This window comes from Pan paniscus, chromosome 2 (genome assembly GCF_029289425.2).
Source record: "Pan paniscus chromosome 2, NHGRI_mPanPan1-v2.0_pri, whole genome shotgun sequence".
Classification (NCBI taxonomy): domain Eukaryota; kingdom Metazoa; phylum Chordata; class Mammalia; order Primates; family Hominidae; genus Pan; species Pan paniscus.
In genome coordinates this window covers 117,635,228-117,653,861 of record NC_085926.1, presented here as the reverse complement: position 1 = coordinate 117,653,861, position 18,634 = coordinate 117,635,228, and the positions used below count along the sequence as shown (strand labels likewise).

Genomic DNA, 18,634 nt, shown 5'->3' with positions numbered 1-18,634 from the left:
TGGTCTCAAACTTCTGACCTCAGATGATCTGCCTGCCTTAGCCTCCCAAAGTGTGGGATTACAGGTGTGAGCCACTGCACCAGGCCTTGCCTTGCATTTAGATAAATTAAGTACGATAGTAGACAGAGTACAGGGAGAAGATGATGAGACTCAGGATTGCCACTTTCAAGTTATGCAGCCTTGAACAAATGTACACCTCTGAACTTCAATTTTTCCCCAACTTAAATGTAGATAATAATTTTGACTGCCATGAAGATTAAATGATGGTTCACAACCTCGACAGCCCTACATATATGGAAGATATTGTGACTGAAGGTGACATTGTTTCAACTGAATACATATTCTAAGTGAACACATTAGTTTTTTAACTTTTAAATTTTTAAAAAATATTTAGATTTCAAATATTTTCTCCCAATTCTATCATTTATTTGTTAACTTTGTCTATAGTATTGTATGTAAAACCCCAAGCCTTTATTTCGGTGTAATGAATTTCTTCAATTTTTTTGACATGCAATTTGTACTTTTGAAATGTTGTAACATAAGTTATTTCCCCATCCCTCAGTATTAAAATATTCTCCTCCACAATTTGCTATTAATTTCATATTTCAATCTTTCCAATCTAGGTCTTTAATGCATCTAGAGCTCTTCCTTTTAATGTAGTGTTTAATTTTCTCCAGATGGTTAGCCTATTTTCTTTTCCCCAATGATTTGTTGAACCACATTTTATTGTATATTAAGGTTACAAGTGATGTTGATATTGCTCATCCAGGAAGCACTGTTTGATTAGCAAGATTCTAAACAATGTGAGTTAGCACCTAGTTGAAAGAATTGATAATAATGGATGAGGGTGAATTTAGAACATGAGGGTAATGTGTTGTATTATTAAAAATATCAATCCAGAAGGAAATAAAAATCATCCTTATTGAAAGTTTTCAGATGACAAAATGGGGATGGTCTTAGTAACCTGAAAAATACACATACAGAAATTACTCTTATACAGCACCAGTTCACAGACACGCCTGTAAATTCCCTGAGTTAAATATCTATAATATAGAAACAAACTTTGATTAGGTGATGCTGAAAGTTTAAGTACCTAAAAATACCTATCACCCAGCAACTATTGAACAGTGCCTCCAAGTCCTGCTTTAAAAAATGATTTTATTGGCCAGGCGCGGTGGCTCACGCCTATAACCTAGCACTTTTGAAGGCTGATGTGGGCGGATCACCTGAGGTCAGAGTTCGAGACCAGCCTGGCCAGCATGGCGAAACCCCGTCTCTACTAAAAAATGCAAAAATTACCCGGGCGTGGTGGTGCACACCTGTAATTCCAGCTACTCAGGAGGCTGAGGCAGGAGAATTGCTTGAACCCAGAAGGTGGAGGTTGCAGTCAGCCAAGATCGTGCCACTTCACTCCAGCCTGGGCGACAGAGCAAGACCCTATCTCCAAAAAATAAAATAAAATAAAATAAAAGAGTTTATTGCCTGTTTCCAACAATTCTCTGCAGGAAAAAAATCCAATGATTATATCCATTTCGTTGCGAATAAGACGGGCACCAGTTTATCTATGTACCTGAGGAAATGCTATGGAAATGGTATTTTTCAATTTTATTCATCAGTATATTAATAAATATATGACTGAATAATTCATACTGAATTCAGATCAGTTGGGGGGGGGCTATAAATGCAAATTAGCTGAGGATTTAATGTGCGTAGGAGGTGTATAGGGGGTTAGAGGACCTTTTAAATTCCCCCAGTAGTTGTGGACTCGGTGGCTCTATGTCTTTGCTATTCATTTTTAAATAGGTCAATGAAAGAGAGGAAAGGCCTGCAGTGTGTGGGGATCAGGAAGAAGGCGGATAAAAGAAAAGGGGGAAACTAGTCTGTTATTCAAGGGAACTGGCTTTCACTTGTGGTTTCTCCTGTTTGGCTTGAACAAATCATTTCACCATCTTGGGCTTCCGTTTCGATATTGGGTGGGGAGGAGCGGGTGTTACGAGATCTCTCAGTTGTCTTGCTGCTTTCTTTCTTCGTGAGCCCTCCCCAAGTTGATTTAACAAATACTCTATGACCTAGAGTCCTAGAGTGTAAATACCACAGTCCAGGTGAGCGTTCAGCGGGCCTCCTTGCGCATGCGCTGAAGGGGCACCCTCGCGTTAAGGCCCGAATTTTTCCTCTTCTGCGCACGCGCTCCTTTTAAATTCCCCACCTGTCAGAGAGAAGCAGGACTTCCTGTACTTTTTAGAGCGACTGCCGGAAGTGACTGCGGACGAATCGGCGTTTGGCGAGGCTGGCATAGATTTGGCTGTCTCCGCTCATAGCTGCTTTTGGCGCGAAAGATGCCGGGTCTGGTTGACTCAAACCCTGCCCCGCCTGAGTCTCAGGAGAAGAAGCCGCTGAAGCCCTGCTGCGCTTGCCCGGAGACCAAGAAGGCGCGCGATGCGTGGTCAGTGCGCAGCCGGAGAGGGCGCGGCCGACGAGCCCCGGGCCGCGGCCTGTGCCTTCCGGTGCCTATGCCCTACGGCCTCTGCCCTCTGCCTTCTGCCCTCTGCGCTCTGCCTTCTGCCCTCTGCGCTCTGCCTTCTGCCCTCTGCCCTCTTCCTTCCCCCCTTCCCCCACTCCTCCTCCCTGTCTGCCCCCGCCCCGCCCCGCCCCATTGCGGCGCTCTGGAGATAATTATTGGGCCTTGTAGGTTTCGTGGTCGGGTCTCTGTTGACTTATCCCGTAGCTTAGTCCCCAGAAACGATGGAGAGAGAGGAGAACGGCAAGCTTCAACCACTCATTCCTTCCTACAAATGTGTTTTGAGTATCTGTTATGGGTTAAGCACTGCGTTAGGTCCGAAGATGTAGACATGGATAAAGATGCATCTTGATATAAAGGAGCTTAAAGTTAATGGAGACATAAACCAATGACTTGTATACCACGTGGTAAGGGCTATGATAGATTTGTTAAGACCAAACAGGAAAGGTTTTCTGGTAATTTCTAAGGCTTTCTCCCAAAATTTAGAGACAGTAGGACACAGAGTGTATTCCTTACAGTTCTGAAGAGTTACGCTTCAACCCTTTTAAGGCAACCAAAAGTTGAAAATCAACCAGTCTACGACGCAGGGGACAAAGTATTAAGAATAGTTCATCTAGATTGTCAATCCACAAAAGATTTGTTCTCATTTTATATAGCCTCTCTTGTGGAGCAAATCTCATTAGAGGACGTCCTCAGATAACGTGAATGTGCATCTCTTCCTCTGGCCCCTTTTGTCTTCCCAGATAGTAGATATAAGAAAGAAATCATTAGTGCTATAATGGGATAATAAGAGTGTAGGAGCTCAGTGCTTTTATTAATCCTCAGTACTTTGTAAATAATACGGGTAGGATTGAAAGACTGCAGTCTGAACAAATTGTTCCAGTGGTAACAGTAAGTGCTGTTGAACCTTGAATGGTATGACAGCATGATTAAGAGTCTGGGATCCACAGTCAAGGTTTGAATCTTAATCCACTAACTTGGTGACCTTGAGCCTCATGTGTCTGTAAAATGACTCTAATAAAAGAAACTCCCTCCAGTATTATTGTAAAGATTAATGATACAAACCATGTCAAGTGGCTAACACAGTATACATGGCAATAAATGATCAGTGAATGCTAGCTATTATCTTCACAATGATCTCACTATCCCAGGCAATCTCCCATTTGCAGGCAGCTCTTGAGCTATTGAAGGATGGGTAGAGTTTCCATGGAAGGAGAACCTATTCCCTTTGTTAAATTCCTTTTGCCTCGATTGCCTCAGACCACGTGGGTTCTCCCCAAATATCCATAGTCAGGAGTCAGTTTTTCCTTGTAATTGAATTGGGCTTAACTTGATTATTTGCTAAATCACATTTTCAGGCCTTAGAAATAAAGCTGTGTAGTCCTAGTCTTTACTTTGTGAATTTTACAAGTAAAATATTCTTTGATCATCATGAGGGGGTGCTTATCTCGGTCTCCTGGCTACCAGATGTTTTTGATGTAATTAGAAGTAGATTTATTTGGTTGTGTTTGAATGTAGGGCAAAATCAGAAAGTTAATTTCTCTGTGATAATAAGCAAAAAGTTGAGCTGTTCTCTGTGCCCTTCATTTAGCATAAATATTTTACTCAGTCAGTTTATTTCTTTATAGAGCAGTGTTACTCCTTGGATATTGACTAGAGGCAATATTTAATATGCGTGATTATTTCTTATCAGATTTCCCCCCCAAAATCACTTATCTGTGGAATGTCTTCATAGGCATGGGCATATCATAAGATCAAATAAAAACAAAGCTGTTTGAGGTAATAGCATTTGTTTTAATTCCAGCTACATTCCATTATACCCGTGTTTTGTCTCACTCCCCATCACTATCATGCATACTTAATAATGTGCTTAATGCATATTTAGATAACAAGTACATTTTGTTTTATAGTATCATCGAGAAAGGAGAAGAACACTGTGGACATCTAATTGAGGCCCACAAGGAATGCATGAGAGCCCTAGGATTTAAAATATGAAATGGTAAGCTTCTTGCTTCAAAGTTGTGTATTGCTTTACAGATTTAGCAACAATTGGGCTACATTCTCTCTGAAAGGTAGTTCACCTGGTTAATCTAAAATGCCTAAGTATCAATTTGAAAAAACCATGATTTTTCAGTTCCCAATGAAGGGAGTAAATTATGTCAGTAAAGACAGTCATTTAGCGGATTGGGGAAGGGGAGAACTGAGCTTTTAAGAAAGGGTTTGACAAAAGCCTTTGGGTCCCATGGCTTTAGGAAAATTGACTGAAGGAACTAAAAGAAACATATTCTCTTTCTTGTTTCTAATATTGTGGGACTTCAGTAAATGCCTTTTTTTTTTTTGAGACAGGGTCTGACTCTGTTACCCAGGCTGGGGTGAAGTGGCCCAATCACAGCTCATTGCAGCCTCAACCTGGGAGGTTCAGGTGATCCTCCCCTCAGCCTCCTGAGTAACTGGGACTACAGGTGTGGGCCACCATGCCTGGCTAATTTTTTGTATTGTTTTTTAGAGATGGGGTTTCACCATCTTGCCCAGGCTGGTCTCAACCTCTTGGACTCAAGCAATCCTCCTGCCTTGGTCTCCCAAAGTGCTGGGATTAAGAGGTGTGAGCCACTATGCCTGGCCAAAGAATGCTTTTAAGTAGGGAGTGGGTATCCCATGGAAGTATTGCTTTCTGAAAAATGAAAATGGAATTGTAGCATGCTTTATTCGAATAAAACTAAAGCCTCAGGCCATTTTTTTTTTAATTAAAAAGTAAACTTTAATATCAAAAATGCAAACTTGGGGAAGACAGAAAAGATCACACACAGGGCTGTCACTTCACACTTGGAAGGTTGCACAGCGGCCGGGCAGAGGTGCTCCTCACTTCCCAGACGTGGGGCAGCCGGGCAGTGGTGCTCTTCACTTCCCAGACAGGGCGGAAGCCAGGCCGAGGCACTCCTCACTTCCCAGACAGTGGGCAGCTGGGCAGAGACGCTCCACACTTCCCAGACGGTGGGGCGGCCAGGCAGAGGCACTCCTCACATCCCAGACGGGGCGGCAGCTGGGCAGAGGCACTCCTCACATCCCAGACGGGGCAGCAGCTGGGCAGAGGCGCTCCTCACTTCCCAGACGGGGCAGCAGCCGGGCAGAGGGGCACCTCACTTCCCAGACGGGGCAGTGGCCGGGCAGAGAGGCACCTCACTTCCCAGACGGGGTGGCCGGACAGAGGCACTCCTCACTTCCCAGACAGTGGGCAGCCGGGCAGTGGCACTCCTGACATCCCAGACAGGGCGGTGGGCCTCAGGCCATTTTTAAAAGAACTTGGAACTCTTAACCCATTTTAAGTGCTGAAAGGGACCTTAAGTGGTATGTGTCCAACAATTCCACAAACAAATGATACTCTTTTGTTTGGAAGCTCTTTCTTCAGTTATCAACTTAGCTCACCCCCTCGCCCCACTCCCCCTTTACTCAGGTCTCTCTCAAAAGTCTCCTTATTAGAGAGGCTTTCCCTCAACACCCCATGTAAATTACATCCCTTCCCCATCATTCTATCATGGTGCTGTCCTAAGAGCTTTCTGTGAAGATGGACATGCTCTGTATCTGCACTTGCCAGTCTGGTAGCCAGTAGCCATATGTGGCTGTTGAGCACTTGAATTGTGGCTGGTGAGAGTGAGGTACTGAATTTTTAGTTTGTAAAAATTTTAATAGCTACATGTGGCTAGTGGCTACTCTATTCTATACACTGTCACCTGCATGATATATATATTTTTAATTACCTGTGTTGCTTCATGGCAGCTACAATGTAAGCTCTGAGGAAGTAGGAATTTTCTATTTCATTTACTGTCATATCCCCACTACCTATAACAGTGCCTGGCGCATAGTAGGTGCTTAATGGAGGATTGTTAAATGAATGAATAAATAAGGAAATTAAAGCTTATGGTTATGAAATGGCCCCCAAGGTGGGTTGTGCAGTATCAGAACTGGAGCCTCAGTCTCCACACCGATGCCTTCTGCTTTTTGCCCCTACCCTAACTTCCACACCACACTACCACTTTTAACTTAATAACAGCTGAGAGAGAATGCCAAAGCCACATGCCAATATATTAGTACTAGAGAGCCTGGCTTCTTTCCCTTGCACCTCTTTCCTGCCTCTTTGGAATTTCACATATGGCCAGTCTTCCTCACTGAGCTATAAAAAAGGAGGGATAAGGAACTTGTCACAAGCTGATAAGAAGTTACTGTGTAATGGAAAACAGTCTAGGCTGAAAGTCCTGAGGCTTTATTTTTATTCTCCTGATGTTTAGTTTATCATGTTTTTAAGTTTAGCTACATTTAGCTTCATCAAGACATTACTCCTCTGAATTTCACTTATTATTTATAAAAAGAGAACCATAATACATTTTGTGATTCTATATATAGTATGGTATATCTACTGTTGTGTAAATGATATACTTAAGTTGCTTTTAGAATAGATGGTTATTTAAAGAAATCCCATAATGAACTATTTTATAAAATAGGTAAATTTGAAGGGGAGTGTGTTCTTAAAAAGTATGTGTACTTTATTAACTATTTTTAAAGATGCAACCTTAACATTTGTACATGGTTTCCTTGTTCATGATCTAACTCCCTCGTCAGTTGTGTAAGCTGTAGGCTTGTGCTGAACCTGCCTTGATAAAAAGGGGTGATTAAAAAAAAATGCTAATTTTAGGAATATCAGAAGCTTATCTTGGACTTCATCTGAACCACAAAGGTGGTACAATTGTTATAAGTGGCATATATTCAAAAGTATCATATTATATCATAGTTTTCTTTATGTTATCAGGGCAGAGAGTGAGAATTATGTTTGTGTACTTCATTTGTGTGTAAAAGAAAATGCAAAAGCTTTAGACTTAGAAAATCTACTGCTTAACTGATTGTGTGGTCTTGGGCAGGTCCTTAACTTTCTGTACCTTGGTTTCCTCATCCGTAAAATGGAGACAATAATACATGCCCAAACTACTTCATAGAGTTGTTGTGATGATTAAATGTAAAATAAATCATCTGTAAAAACCAGAACAGAATAGCTCATACCTTAGAGTTGTGGATAGCAGACATTCAGTTGAGGTCTGTTAAGTATATGACTTGATTATTATTGAATCCTGGTTACAAGAAGAACAATCTGAATCCATATAGGACCCTTCTGAGAATTCAAACTGCCATATTTTTCATTTTCAGTGTAATAATATTTTTGGAAGAGGACTGGGTGTTGGATCCTTATTGGTCCCAGGTGTCCTATTTCCCCAACCTCCATGGGGAAATGGAGGCACAGTGAAGTCAAAAAAGACTTGCTCAAGTTAGGAGTGGATAGTGGTAGAATTAAATTAGAGTTAAGATTTTTATATTCTCTAAATCACAGGCACTTTACACTTCATGCCTTGTACGTAATGAGATTTTATTCCAACATATTCATTTTTAGGATTGCACATAATCTTGATCTTCAATCTTAAAACCTCATTATGAATGCTAATTAGAAAGTCTTGTTGCGGAAATGTACAGTTGCATATAACCCAGTAAACAGGCCATTGGCTGGAGGGTGAAATCCAACACAACTGTCTGCATTGCTATAAGATAAACTTAACCTAAATCGGTATTTCTTAGACTGTTAGATCACATTTTTCTGAGAATAGCTTCAAAGGAAAAATATTTTGCAAACTTAGATCTTTCTGGCAACGATCATGAAAGTTCCTTAATTCAAAAACCTTTGTAGATTTTAATGTTATTCCTAAGTAGATCTTAATTGTACCTCGAGTGCAGTAGATTGGGAATAAATCTATTATACATTTTTTATACCTAACCTGAAAGTAGGCTACATTCACTCAGTGGTTCTTACCCAGAGGTGCACCTCAGAATCATCTGAAGAATGTTTTCCAGAATTCACAACTTGGGCCCTGGTCTGCACCTGTTGACTGAGAAACTCCTAGATGATTTTCAAGTGCACTCCTCTTTAACAACCACTGGCCTAAGTTGAAGATGAATAGCAGGGATAATGCTAGGCATAAATTATCTGAAAATTTAGTAGTAGCAAAGGCAGAGACTTGAAAACTCAAGAAAAAATAGGTATGGTGGTGATTTTAGACAATTTTTTTCTATTTTATGACTGCTGCTTTTACTGAAAAGAGTAATTAGAAGAACCTAGAACCTCATTAGAAATATAAGGAGGAAATAGATGGCTACTATCTTCCTGCCTTTAGGAGTCAGAAGAAGCCTAAAGAACCTATTTTGGAGACTAAAGTCGTTGAAAGAAATTAAAGGACTAGTACTGAGTAGTGGTGATACTCAATATTAAGTTTAACAACTTAACAGTTGGATGCTTAAAATATGCTGAATTGTACACACACACACACACACACACATAAAACTGGTTATGTATGAAAATATGATCCCAAGATAATCCAGAAAGAATAATTTCTGCCATTCAAACATTTGTTCATTCAGCAGATATTTATTAAGACCCTGGAAAATACTGAGGGGAGAAAGATTATCCCTCCAGTCAAAGACTTTACATCCAGAGATATAACCAAACAGGTTTAAATCCAGGGTCTTCCACCACACAGCCCCTTTTGTTATGTAGTCAGTCGCAAAAGTGGTAACAATGCTATGGGCTGCTATAATTGAAAGGTTGAATGGCTTCGTTTTTGGTTATCTTTCCAAACTTTTCTATAAATGTATTCTTCCTTTGAGCCTTTTAGAAAAGAGAGTTTAGATGTTTGTATCTTGATGTGGTTTATCTTTATTTAAACCAAATGCAGTGAACAGCTAAATGAGGGAAATATTTGCATTAGACTTGAAGAGTTAGCTACCCCAATTTAATTACCTTCCTAGCATTGTTCTCAATCTTCTGGGATAGGCACTGGGAGAGGTGTGAGAAGCCTGGTATTGACTTGACTGGATCAGCAACCCTATCTATGCTACTCTCCCTTTTTGATTTTTCCAAATGAAAGTTAAAGGGTTGCCCTTATCTTGCCTTTGGGATTAAGTGAGTAACTTTCCACAGGAAGTGCCTTGGGTACTGAGCTGACCTTCTGCCTTCTACTTTGTGGATCTTCGCCAGGCATACTTGAATCAGCAAAGAGGGGTTTGCAGGTCTTGTTTCTTGAATATCTGTAAAAATAACTGCTTTAGCCTTTTTTGGAGGATATTTTTGAGAAATATGTATTTCTCACACACACATATGTATTATATATATATACACGCAGAGAGTTTTTACTTCAAAAACTTTTGAAGAGTAAATAATATCATGAATAATTTCACTGATGTTTTTAGTTGGGCAAACCTAGAATTTTAAAATGTTGATTTTGAATTTTATGACTGATTTGGAATAATTCTGGCAATTAGTTAATTACTCATCTGAGGCATTCATTTCTAGTGGTCTTAATTCCCTGACTCCATAGATCTGGCATGATGTTTGAAATCTGACTTTCTAAAATAAATATTTTTCTGTAGGTGGTCTGCTGTGTGAATAAATAATTCCTGAAGAATGAAGAAGATTAATTTTGGGAGTTCTTTGACGAACTTTGATATGTGGAAAAAGTATTTATAATTTATTGTAAGAAGAAAGTAAAATATTACTAGTGGAAGATCTTCAGTTGTGTTTCTTTTTTGTGTTCCTCATTTGCTCACGTGGCTTTTTCCCCCAAAGGATATATACCAACAAATCTTGTAACATAAGATTCTTATGTTCTTATTACTATGTCATTCTGGGAACTCTGGATATCTGTTGTCAGGAGAAAGCAGATATTGATCTCAACCAATGAAATCTCCAGAATTAGGTGCATAGAAGTAAAATAACCCTTTACCAATTCAGAATCAGTGTGGTAGCCATATCATCTCATTCAACACTCTTTTTTTTTTTTTTTTTAACTTTCTTAAAGGTAAGAACAAGCCTTTGGTCTTATTATTTAAACCATTATTGTTATTCTTTACTAGCTGTCTTTTGGAAAATTTAGTTTAGATTTTGGACCAGATTAGGGTAATTTGGCTTGGAAGATCTCAACTGTTTGGCATTATGAATCTGTACATGGGTAGTTACATTTTAAAATAGACTAGGATCTTAAGTTTCGTGCCTACAGGGTAGACAGTTGTCTCTTATTAATTAGAAACTGACTTAGGCTAGAGACTGAATTGGTATTAAATGTCACTAATCAAACAGCTCAGTGCTATGCCATGGTGATGCCTGGAGTTGAACAGAGTGTGATTTCCTTAGTATAGCAACCTTGTCATCCTCGTAGCTGCTGATGGGCTAATGAAGTATGATCATATTCTGCTTGTAAGTACATTGAGTCTAAAATCTCAAGAACAAAAGATAATGAGAACATAATTAAGAGGATATGTAATGTTCATGTGTCATTGTGTGATGGGAAAAGTCCCTCCTTTATAAAATAAGGAGCTGAATCAGATGATTCCGTAAGATTCTTTCCTAATTCATTAAGAGCATGGCTTTGATGTATGACAGACTTAGGTTCAATAGCTGGCTATGTGACCTCAAGCAAAGCATAGCTTCTTTGGGTCTGTTTTTCTCTGCTGAAAAAAAAAAAAAAAAAAAAAAAGCAGGTACAGAAGTAATACCTAACTTACAAGATTGTCAGTACTAATTAAAAATGATGTATACACAGTATTTAGCACTGTTACTAGCATTCTCTATTATTTTATTGTTTATATTTTTACTTGAATATTCATTTGGATATAATACTTTTAGTAAGCACTTCATGATTTACAGAGATAATCTAGGTGAAGAATAGAATCTTGGACAATTAAGACAGGTATGAACCAACTTCCCACCTAATACAGATCTTTGGCAGGTGGTTATCCAAACTCTGCTTGAATATGTCCTGGAACTGCAAAAAAGAAAACAAAAAAATCAATAACCTTATCACCCATTGTTAATTTCTGATATATACTAGTCTAGACTTTTCCTATGCCTTTATACATTTTTTAAAACAATAAAATTTTTTTTCTATGCTACATATTTTTAATGAGGTTATAACATTATCATGTTTTGCCCCTAAGGTATTTTACCATCAGTGAGTATAGGTCTATGGTGTCATTTGTATTGACTATGTATAAATTCATCTGTGACTTACCATAATTTAACCAATACCCTATTTTTTCTTTTTGCACATTTGGACATTCATTCATTAAACAAATACTTCATATAGAGTGCCTTCTGTATGTCAGATGCCATTCTAGGAATTGGGTCTCAGTCTGGAACAGGATATATGTCAGATAACCTAAATTCTGAATTTTTGTTTGTTTTATTTTGTTGGTTGGTTTAATGGAAACATAATAAGGAAGAAATCTGAAATCCCATCAGTCTACAATAGGACCTCTCTTCGATGACATTCTCACCTCTGTCTCTCTCTCTCTCTCTCTGTGTGTGTGTGTGTGTGTGTGTGTGTACACCTTTTACTTTTTTTCTTTTTTTTTGGCTACTCTGATAACACTGCAATAGAAGTCTCCTTATGGAAAGTCTACAAGTGTCCTTTACTAATCACTTCAGCTAAGGATGGGCCAGAGGCCATGCGTGTTTTCAAGGCTTTGAGTGAGGACTGCCCCCAAGTGATCTCTAGAAAAAATATATCCATTTACACCTTAGTGTCTGAGAGCACTGATTTCTGTAATCTCTGAGCAACACAATTTTTTTAAACTTTTGCAAGTTTGGTATGCTTGCCTGATTTGTAAGGGAACTGAAAGCACCCTTTTTGGCCTCTGCAACACTTAAAAGTACATCTCACAAGACCCTCTGCCCACCCTTTCCTAGTGCTTAAGTCTTCCCAAAGATGAGGTACAGCATTTCGGTAATAATGAAAAGAGATATCACCACAGTCACTTGAAAAGTGGAGAACTTGGCCTCCTAGTGGGTAACAACCACATTCTAATGCACCTCTTTGCTAAGCCCTTGCTCTTCACAATAATGACACTCAATACGGATATATTCACACTTTTCTCTCTAGTCCCCCCGTTTGTCTAACCTTGAAATGTTTGACTTGAAGGTTGATGAAAACAGGATCATATCCTTAAGTAAGGCCTATCTTGGGAATGCTATGTCTTTCATAGGTCTAATATGACCTATGATGTGATGGAAAAACCATGGTCCTTATTTTACAGGTGAGTGTAGGTGCTTGGAGAGGTTAAGGAAATCACCCTGATCCAATAGCTGGTAACCTGCGAGGTAAGTTGAAGCCCGGTGTTCTTTGGTGTACTAGTTATCCAGTATAAACATCATGTATTTGTAGTTATAAATTCACTTAATGCATACTTAGTGACGGTCTATTATTTGCAGGGAACAGCCCTAGTGTTGATAATTCATGTGTGAATCAGACACGTTTTTCAAGATGAGAGGCTATTTGATTCATCACTTACTGAGGACATACTATATGCCAACTATACAGAGTAGTAAAGAGTAGTAAGACATAGACTCTACCCTCAAAGAGCTTATAGTCTAGTGGATATATGTATATAAACCATAGAAATATAAAGTTGAATGCTCAGTGGTATGGTGGATATTCCAAGATGCTTTCCTAAACAGTGCATGTGTGATTATGCCCAGTGTTTATTTCTTTAGGTATTAAAAACTGCTAGATATTCCATCTATGTCAATTATGGTGCTTTTGATAGCAAGTAATAGAAAATCCTCATAAGGAAAACTCACATAGCTGGAAGTCCAGTTAGAGTCAGCTCTAGATGTGATGATATCATAGGGTCACTGATTTCATCCAAGACTCAAGTTATTTTCATCTCAGAGCTTTCTCGTCCAGGACTGATGAAGCCCGTCACATGCTTGCTTGTTAAAGTCCAGCGGAAGAGAGAGAAACCATTCCCTGGGCATGGACTCTCAGTCCCCTTTTTAAAGGTCTGATTGAGCCAAATTAAGTTATATGTAGTTTTATGGACCAGTAATAGTTATCAACAGAATACCTTATGCTGATTGGCTTACACAAGATCCGCCCCCTCCACCCCACCCCTGCTTAGATCCATGTGCAGGTTTGATATCTGTACAAAACAAATTCCGTCACAATTGAGGAAGAGGTAAATGGATATTGAACAGACAACCAGATTTCCACTACACCATCTTGTTCACCTAACAGGTCACCCTGAACAGTCAAATTGAGTTTATGGAGGAATTCCTCTCATAGTTTGCTCAAACTTCAGAAAGAAAATTATTGGTAGAGCAAAATAATTCTGATGTTCAGTTTTTATAGAATGAGACAATTAGCAGATGTTCAGAGAACTGTTCCCTGAAGAGTTGTCCTTAGTGAGATCTGAATTAGGATGCTTTCAACTGGAAGCAGTAGAATACCCAACTACACTGACACAAGCCATACAGAAAAGTAATTTACCTCCCTGTTAGGAAGTTTGGAAATTAAAAGCTCCTGGTTTGAGATAGTGGCTCAGTGGTGCTTTCAAGAACTTAGCCTTGGCCGGGTGTGGTGGCTCATGCCTGTAATCCCAGCACTTTGGGAGACTGAGGCCAGAGGATTGCTTGAATCCTGGAGTTCAAGACTGGCCTGGGCAACGTAGTGAGAACCTGTCTCTACAGAAAATAAAAACATTAGTTCGGCATGGTGGTACATGCCTGTAGTTTCAGTTACTTGGGAGGCTGGGGTGAGAAGATCGCTTGAACCCAGAGGACTGAGGCTGCAGTGAGCCGTGATTGTGCCACTGCATTCCAGCCTGGCTGACAGAGCAAGGCCCTGTCTTAAAAAAGCAAGCAAACAAAAAAATCTAGGCTTGTTTATTTTTCTGCTCTTTACCCTTCTCATCCTTAGGCATATCATATCTCATGACTATGGTAACTTCAAGCATTACATCGTCACACAACTATTCAAGCCTGGATGAAAGGTAGGCCTGCTATCTATCAGGGAGTATACTTTTTCCCAGAAGCTCCCCCACATACTTCCTCTTACATCTCATTGCTCACAGGTCTACTTTTGTGCCAGTCGCTATCAAGGGGAATGAGATATTGTGCTTGGCTTCAACCAATCTTAGTTCAGGCTCTGGCAACTTGGGGAAAAGCCCACCTTCCTTAACATATTGCCCAAGCAAAATTAGATTTGCATAAACTGAAGAAAAAGGGGAAATGGCTATGGAAGACAACCAATAGTGTCTGCTTAAGTTCAACTTGACACTATGTGTCCAGAGCATAAAATCATGCCTCTGTTCTATTTTAGTATCTATACTAGGAAAGTGTTAACCCCAAGCTCAGTGTTTCTCAAACTGTATGTGGTGAAGAACCAGCTTTTTTCCCCTCAATTCATCACAGACCCAACACTAGGAAAATGAAATAAACCCATACAGATTTAAAAATATGCTATACAAACCCAGAATTTTTGTTAGTTTAAAGGCCATAGTTTCTCTATGAAATTGCTATAAAAAATGTCTAAACTCACAATTTCTGTCCTTACCCCAGCATGAACCAGCATGGACAAGTAACAAACAGTTTGAAGACCAGGCTGAGTTCATGACCACACTTGTTGACTCTGGTGACTTCATAAGCTGGCCCCCGCCTGCCTCGCCTGCCTCTTGTCTGCTGCTCCTTTTGATTCACCTACAACAAGCTGTTCTCTGTTACCAGAATATGCCACGTATTTTGTTTTACTTCTGGGACTGACTTTACAGTCTTCTTTCTTCCTGGAATGCCCTCCTCTAGCTGGGGAAAACCTACTGATCTTTTTAGACCAGATTAAAAGTCACCTTCCCTGTGATGTTTTCTCGTGGAAAAAAAATATTTTTTTAAGAGACAGTGGTCTCACTATGTTGCCTAGGCTGGTCTCAAACTCCTGGGCACAAGCAATCCTCCCATCTCAGCCTCCCAAAATACTAGGATTACAGACATAAGCCATCACGCCCCCAACCTCATGAATTTTAGTTAGGTTATAGCAGTATAGTAAAAATCCCTATGGATTGAATTATTTGCTCCCTCATAAGTGTTTTTTCTTTGAATCCTAAGTACACTTATTTTATTGGATTACAGTTTCTGAGTCAGTATCCGGGATAGACCGAAAGTTTCTTGAAGTGATAATTGTCTTATTCATCTTTATATCCCCTGTTCTTGGAACACATAGTCTGTCCTGAATAAATGCCTATTGAATTGAATCAGCTCAACAAATGAGAAAATTTATGTTTCTTTCCTTTTTTCTTTCCCAGTTGTTTTTTATTGTGTTCTGCCTTCATGTTTGTGTATTTCCTTATAAGAATATACCATTTTGACAGACAATACATTTTTTCTTTCCTTTTCTATCAAATCTGGACTTAAACAAGACACAACTTTTCATTGTTGTGTTCTGATCACAGGTCCTATCCTGTGGGCATCAATGTCACTATTACTGCAGGCCACTATTACTGCAGTGTAATGTCACTATTACATGCACCCGTGATTCTCTGACATGTATGCCACCCTGGCAATGTACCCAAATTTCCAGCAGCAATAGATAAGCTTGTATATGCACACATGTAAACTCCCAAAAGTACCTGGTAGGATGTTATTAATATACTGTAGAGAATATACAATTCAGAGACACACTGACCTAGGCTTTAATCCTTATTCACATACTGACTAGCTTTGTGACCTTGGGCAAGTTCCTTAGCTTCTCTGAGCCTGCTTCTTCTATTAAAATAAAAAATAGTTATAGTAAGATAACATAAAACAATAGCTGCTTGACAAATGTTAGTCCCCTCTGCTGAGATAGCACATATGTGGATTGACAGGAAAGCAGGCTGAGTGCAGTCTGGACAGCAGGACAAGTGAACCATAGAGTTAATGGGTCTGCCTGTCTCTTTAATGGGTCAAGGCCAACCTATTTGGCAGGTCTCCTAAGAAAGATGAGCTGCTTTGAAATTGTATCTTGGGCAGAGCTTTGGTTGCTTCTTCATTTCTATGCTTCTGACTTCCCTGCTTACAGCTGGCAGGGACAGCTACTCTGGAAGCTCAGGGGCTACATGTCTGTGATAGAAGGATGAGCAGCTGCTGCTTGTTAAAGTAGGGGGGTTGTTTGGGAGGCAGGCAAGTGACATAAAAACAGTATATGGAAATCCCCAAACCCCACTGTTAAAATGATGTCAGGGGTCCAAATCATGTCCATGGAGTGACCTCAGTGACATTTCTTCTCCAAATACTCTAGCTCTTTACTGATTTTTTTCCTCTTAACTTAGAAAGGAGGAAATAAGGTATATATTTGTTGGTCAGATGATTTTAATGAGGTTAAGAAAAAACTGGCTTCCTTCAACATGCCATGCATTTTCATGCCTCTGTGCCCATGCTTCTGCTGTTCTCACCACTAGAAATGCTGTTCTCCCCACTAGAAATGCTGTTCTCCCTCTACCTGCCTGGTGAATTCAACCCCTAAACCTGAAATTAGAGGCCAGCCCTTCTTTGCATCTTCCCTCCCTGATGCCACCCTTCCTTCTAGGCTGCCACCATCCTTCAAAGTTAACTTGGTTATTGTGCTTCACATACTGAACTGCCTTTGCTTTTTGAGGTCTCTTTACCCTAACAGGGTGAAAGTTCCTCTTGAGGATCTTTGATCCCCAAGGGCTTAGCTCATAAAAGGCACTCAATAAATATTTGTTGAGTGAAAACATCTCCTTCTCACCATATTTGACAATTTCTAATTTCTCATAAATTTTCATCAAGTTATAGCAGCATAGTAAAAGTCCTTATGGATTGAGTCCTTGATTAGTTCTGGGAGGTTACTGAGCACCCCGCCTGTACTTCAGGGGCGATAGGAGTAATGGGAGTAAGTGCTAACCCAGCAGCAGGGAGGAAGAATCAAGGAGTCATTTGGAATCCATAGAGTCACATTTCTTTCTTTCTTTCTTTCTTTCTTTCTTTCTTTTTCTTTCTTTCTTTCTTTCTTTTTTTTCTTTCTTTTTCTTTCTTTCCTTCTTTCTCCTCCTTCCTTCCTTTTTTTTTTTTTTTGACAGAATCTTGCTCTGTCACCCAGGCTAGAATGCAGTGGCACAATTTTGGCTCACCACAGCCTCTGACTCCCAGGTTCAAGAGATTCTTGTGCCTCAGCCTCCCCAGTAGCTGAGACTACAGGTGCCCGCCACCACGCCCAGCTAATTTTTATACTTTTAGTAGAGACAGGGTTTCCACCATGTTGGCCAGGCTGGTCTCGAACTCCAGCCTCACTCAGGTGATCCACCCGCCTCAGCCTCCCAAAGTGCTGCGATTATAGGCGTAAGCCACTGTGCCCAACTAACATTTCTTAGCCTAATGTTTGCATACTCCAGCTTTATCTCTTGGCAGCCCAAAGTAGATTCCTAGGTTCAACCAGAAGTTCCTTGAAAACTGTCAGACTTCATAGAAGTGTGGAGTTGGGAGTCATGGATCTAGTACTGTACTTCCACTTACTGGCAAACCCCTTGGGACAGAGTATTAAGTTTGACAGACTTGGGTTCAAATCCTGGCTCTGCCACTTAGACCATCTGTGGGAGCTTGTTACCTCTCTGAGCCTCAGTTTCTTCCAGATCTAGAAGGAGAATAATGTTTATTTTGAAGGATTGTTGTCACAACTAACTTATAAGTGTATAAAATGCCTAATCTAGGTTTGGCACTTCATGGGTGTTTAATAGGTGGGAATTATAATTTGGAAACACTGGAGTGGGTGGGATGATGATCTGGGCAATGTATTATTATTTGTTTACTATTACCAGATCCAGATATATGCAGGGGAAAGCCAGCTTAGAATTCAAAAAGCCACTTTACATAGCTACTTTTGTTAAATGGATGTCAAATAAATACATAATGATATTTGCAGTGTGACTTAATAAAGGCCTTCGGGGGTTTTTCCAGCTTTCACTGTTAGGATTTTTTCTGATAATAGTCCCATACTTTCCTACTCTGATGTGTCCTCACTCAGAAGCACTGTCTGGCTCTCCCCAAAGGGAGCTCAGGACAGTTTCCTGCCTGAGGTGTTCAGGTGAATTCTGTGCTCACTTTTCCTTTCTCTCTCCTTGTCTGTCTCTCTCACCCTGAGGTCTTATCTTGTCCTCTGGGAGGTATGTTAAGTGCTCTGCCAGGCTGCCTGTGCCTGGCCTGTTTTTTCTCACTGCCAGTACCTCTTGGATTCCAATTCCAAACATGGTATCCATCTGGGG

At 40.0% G+C, this 18,634-nt stretch overlaps 1 protein-coding gene across 2 annotated transcripts; it reads left to right on the top strand.

Moving 5' to 3' along the window:
- The first annotated feature begins 2,206 nt into the window (after positions 1 to 2,206).
- Positions 2,207 to 18,050, top strand: LOC100970363 (cytochrome c oxidase copper chaperone). Of its 2 annotated transcripts, XR_008955393.2 has the most exons (5): positions 2,207 to 2,443; positions 4,429 to 4,517; positions 12,641 to 12,704; positions 14,302 to 14,374; positions 14,943 to 18,050. XR_008955393.2 is itself a non-coding variant. In XM_003825152.7 (3 exons), exons 1-2 carry the CDS (start codon positions 2,337 to 2,339, stop codon positions 4,511 to 4,513), a joined length of 192 nt encoding a protein of 63 aa, XP_003825200.1. In that variant the 5' UTR covers positions 2,210 to 2,336; the 3' UTR covers positions 4,514 to 4,517; positions 9,980 to 10,121. The 2 variants fall into 2 exon arrangements, 1 of the variants encoding a protein (XP_003825200.1); XM_003825152.7 differs by lacking the exons at positions 12,641 to 12,704; positions 14,302 to 14,374; positions 14,943 to 18,050 and adding an exon at positions 9,980 to 10,121 and having other exon boundaries at positions 2,210 to 2,443.
- Positions 18,051 to 18,634: the final 584 nt, after the last annotated feature.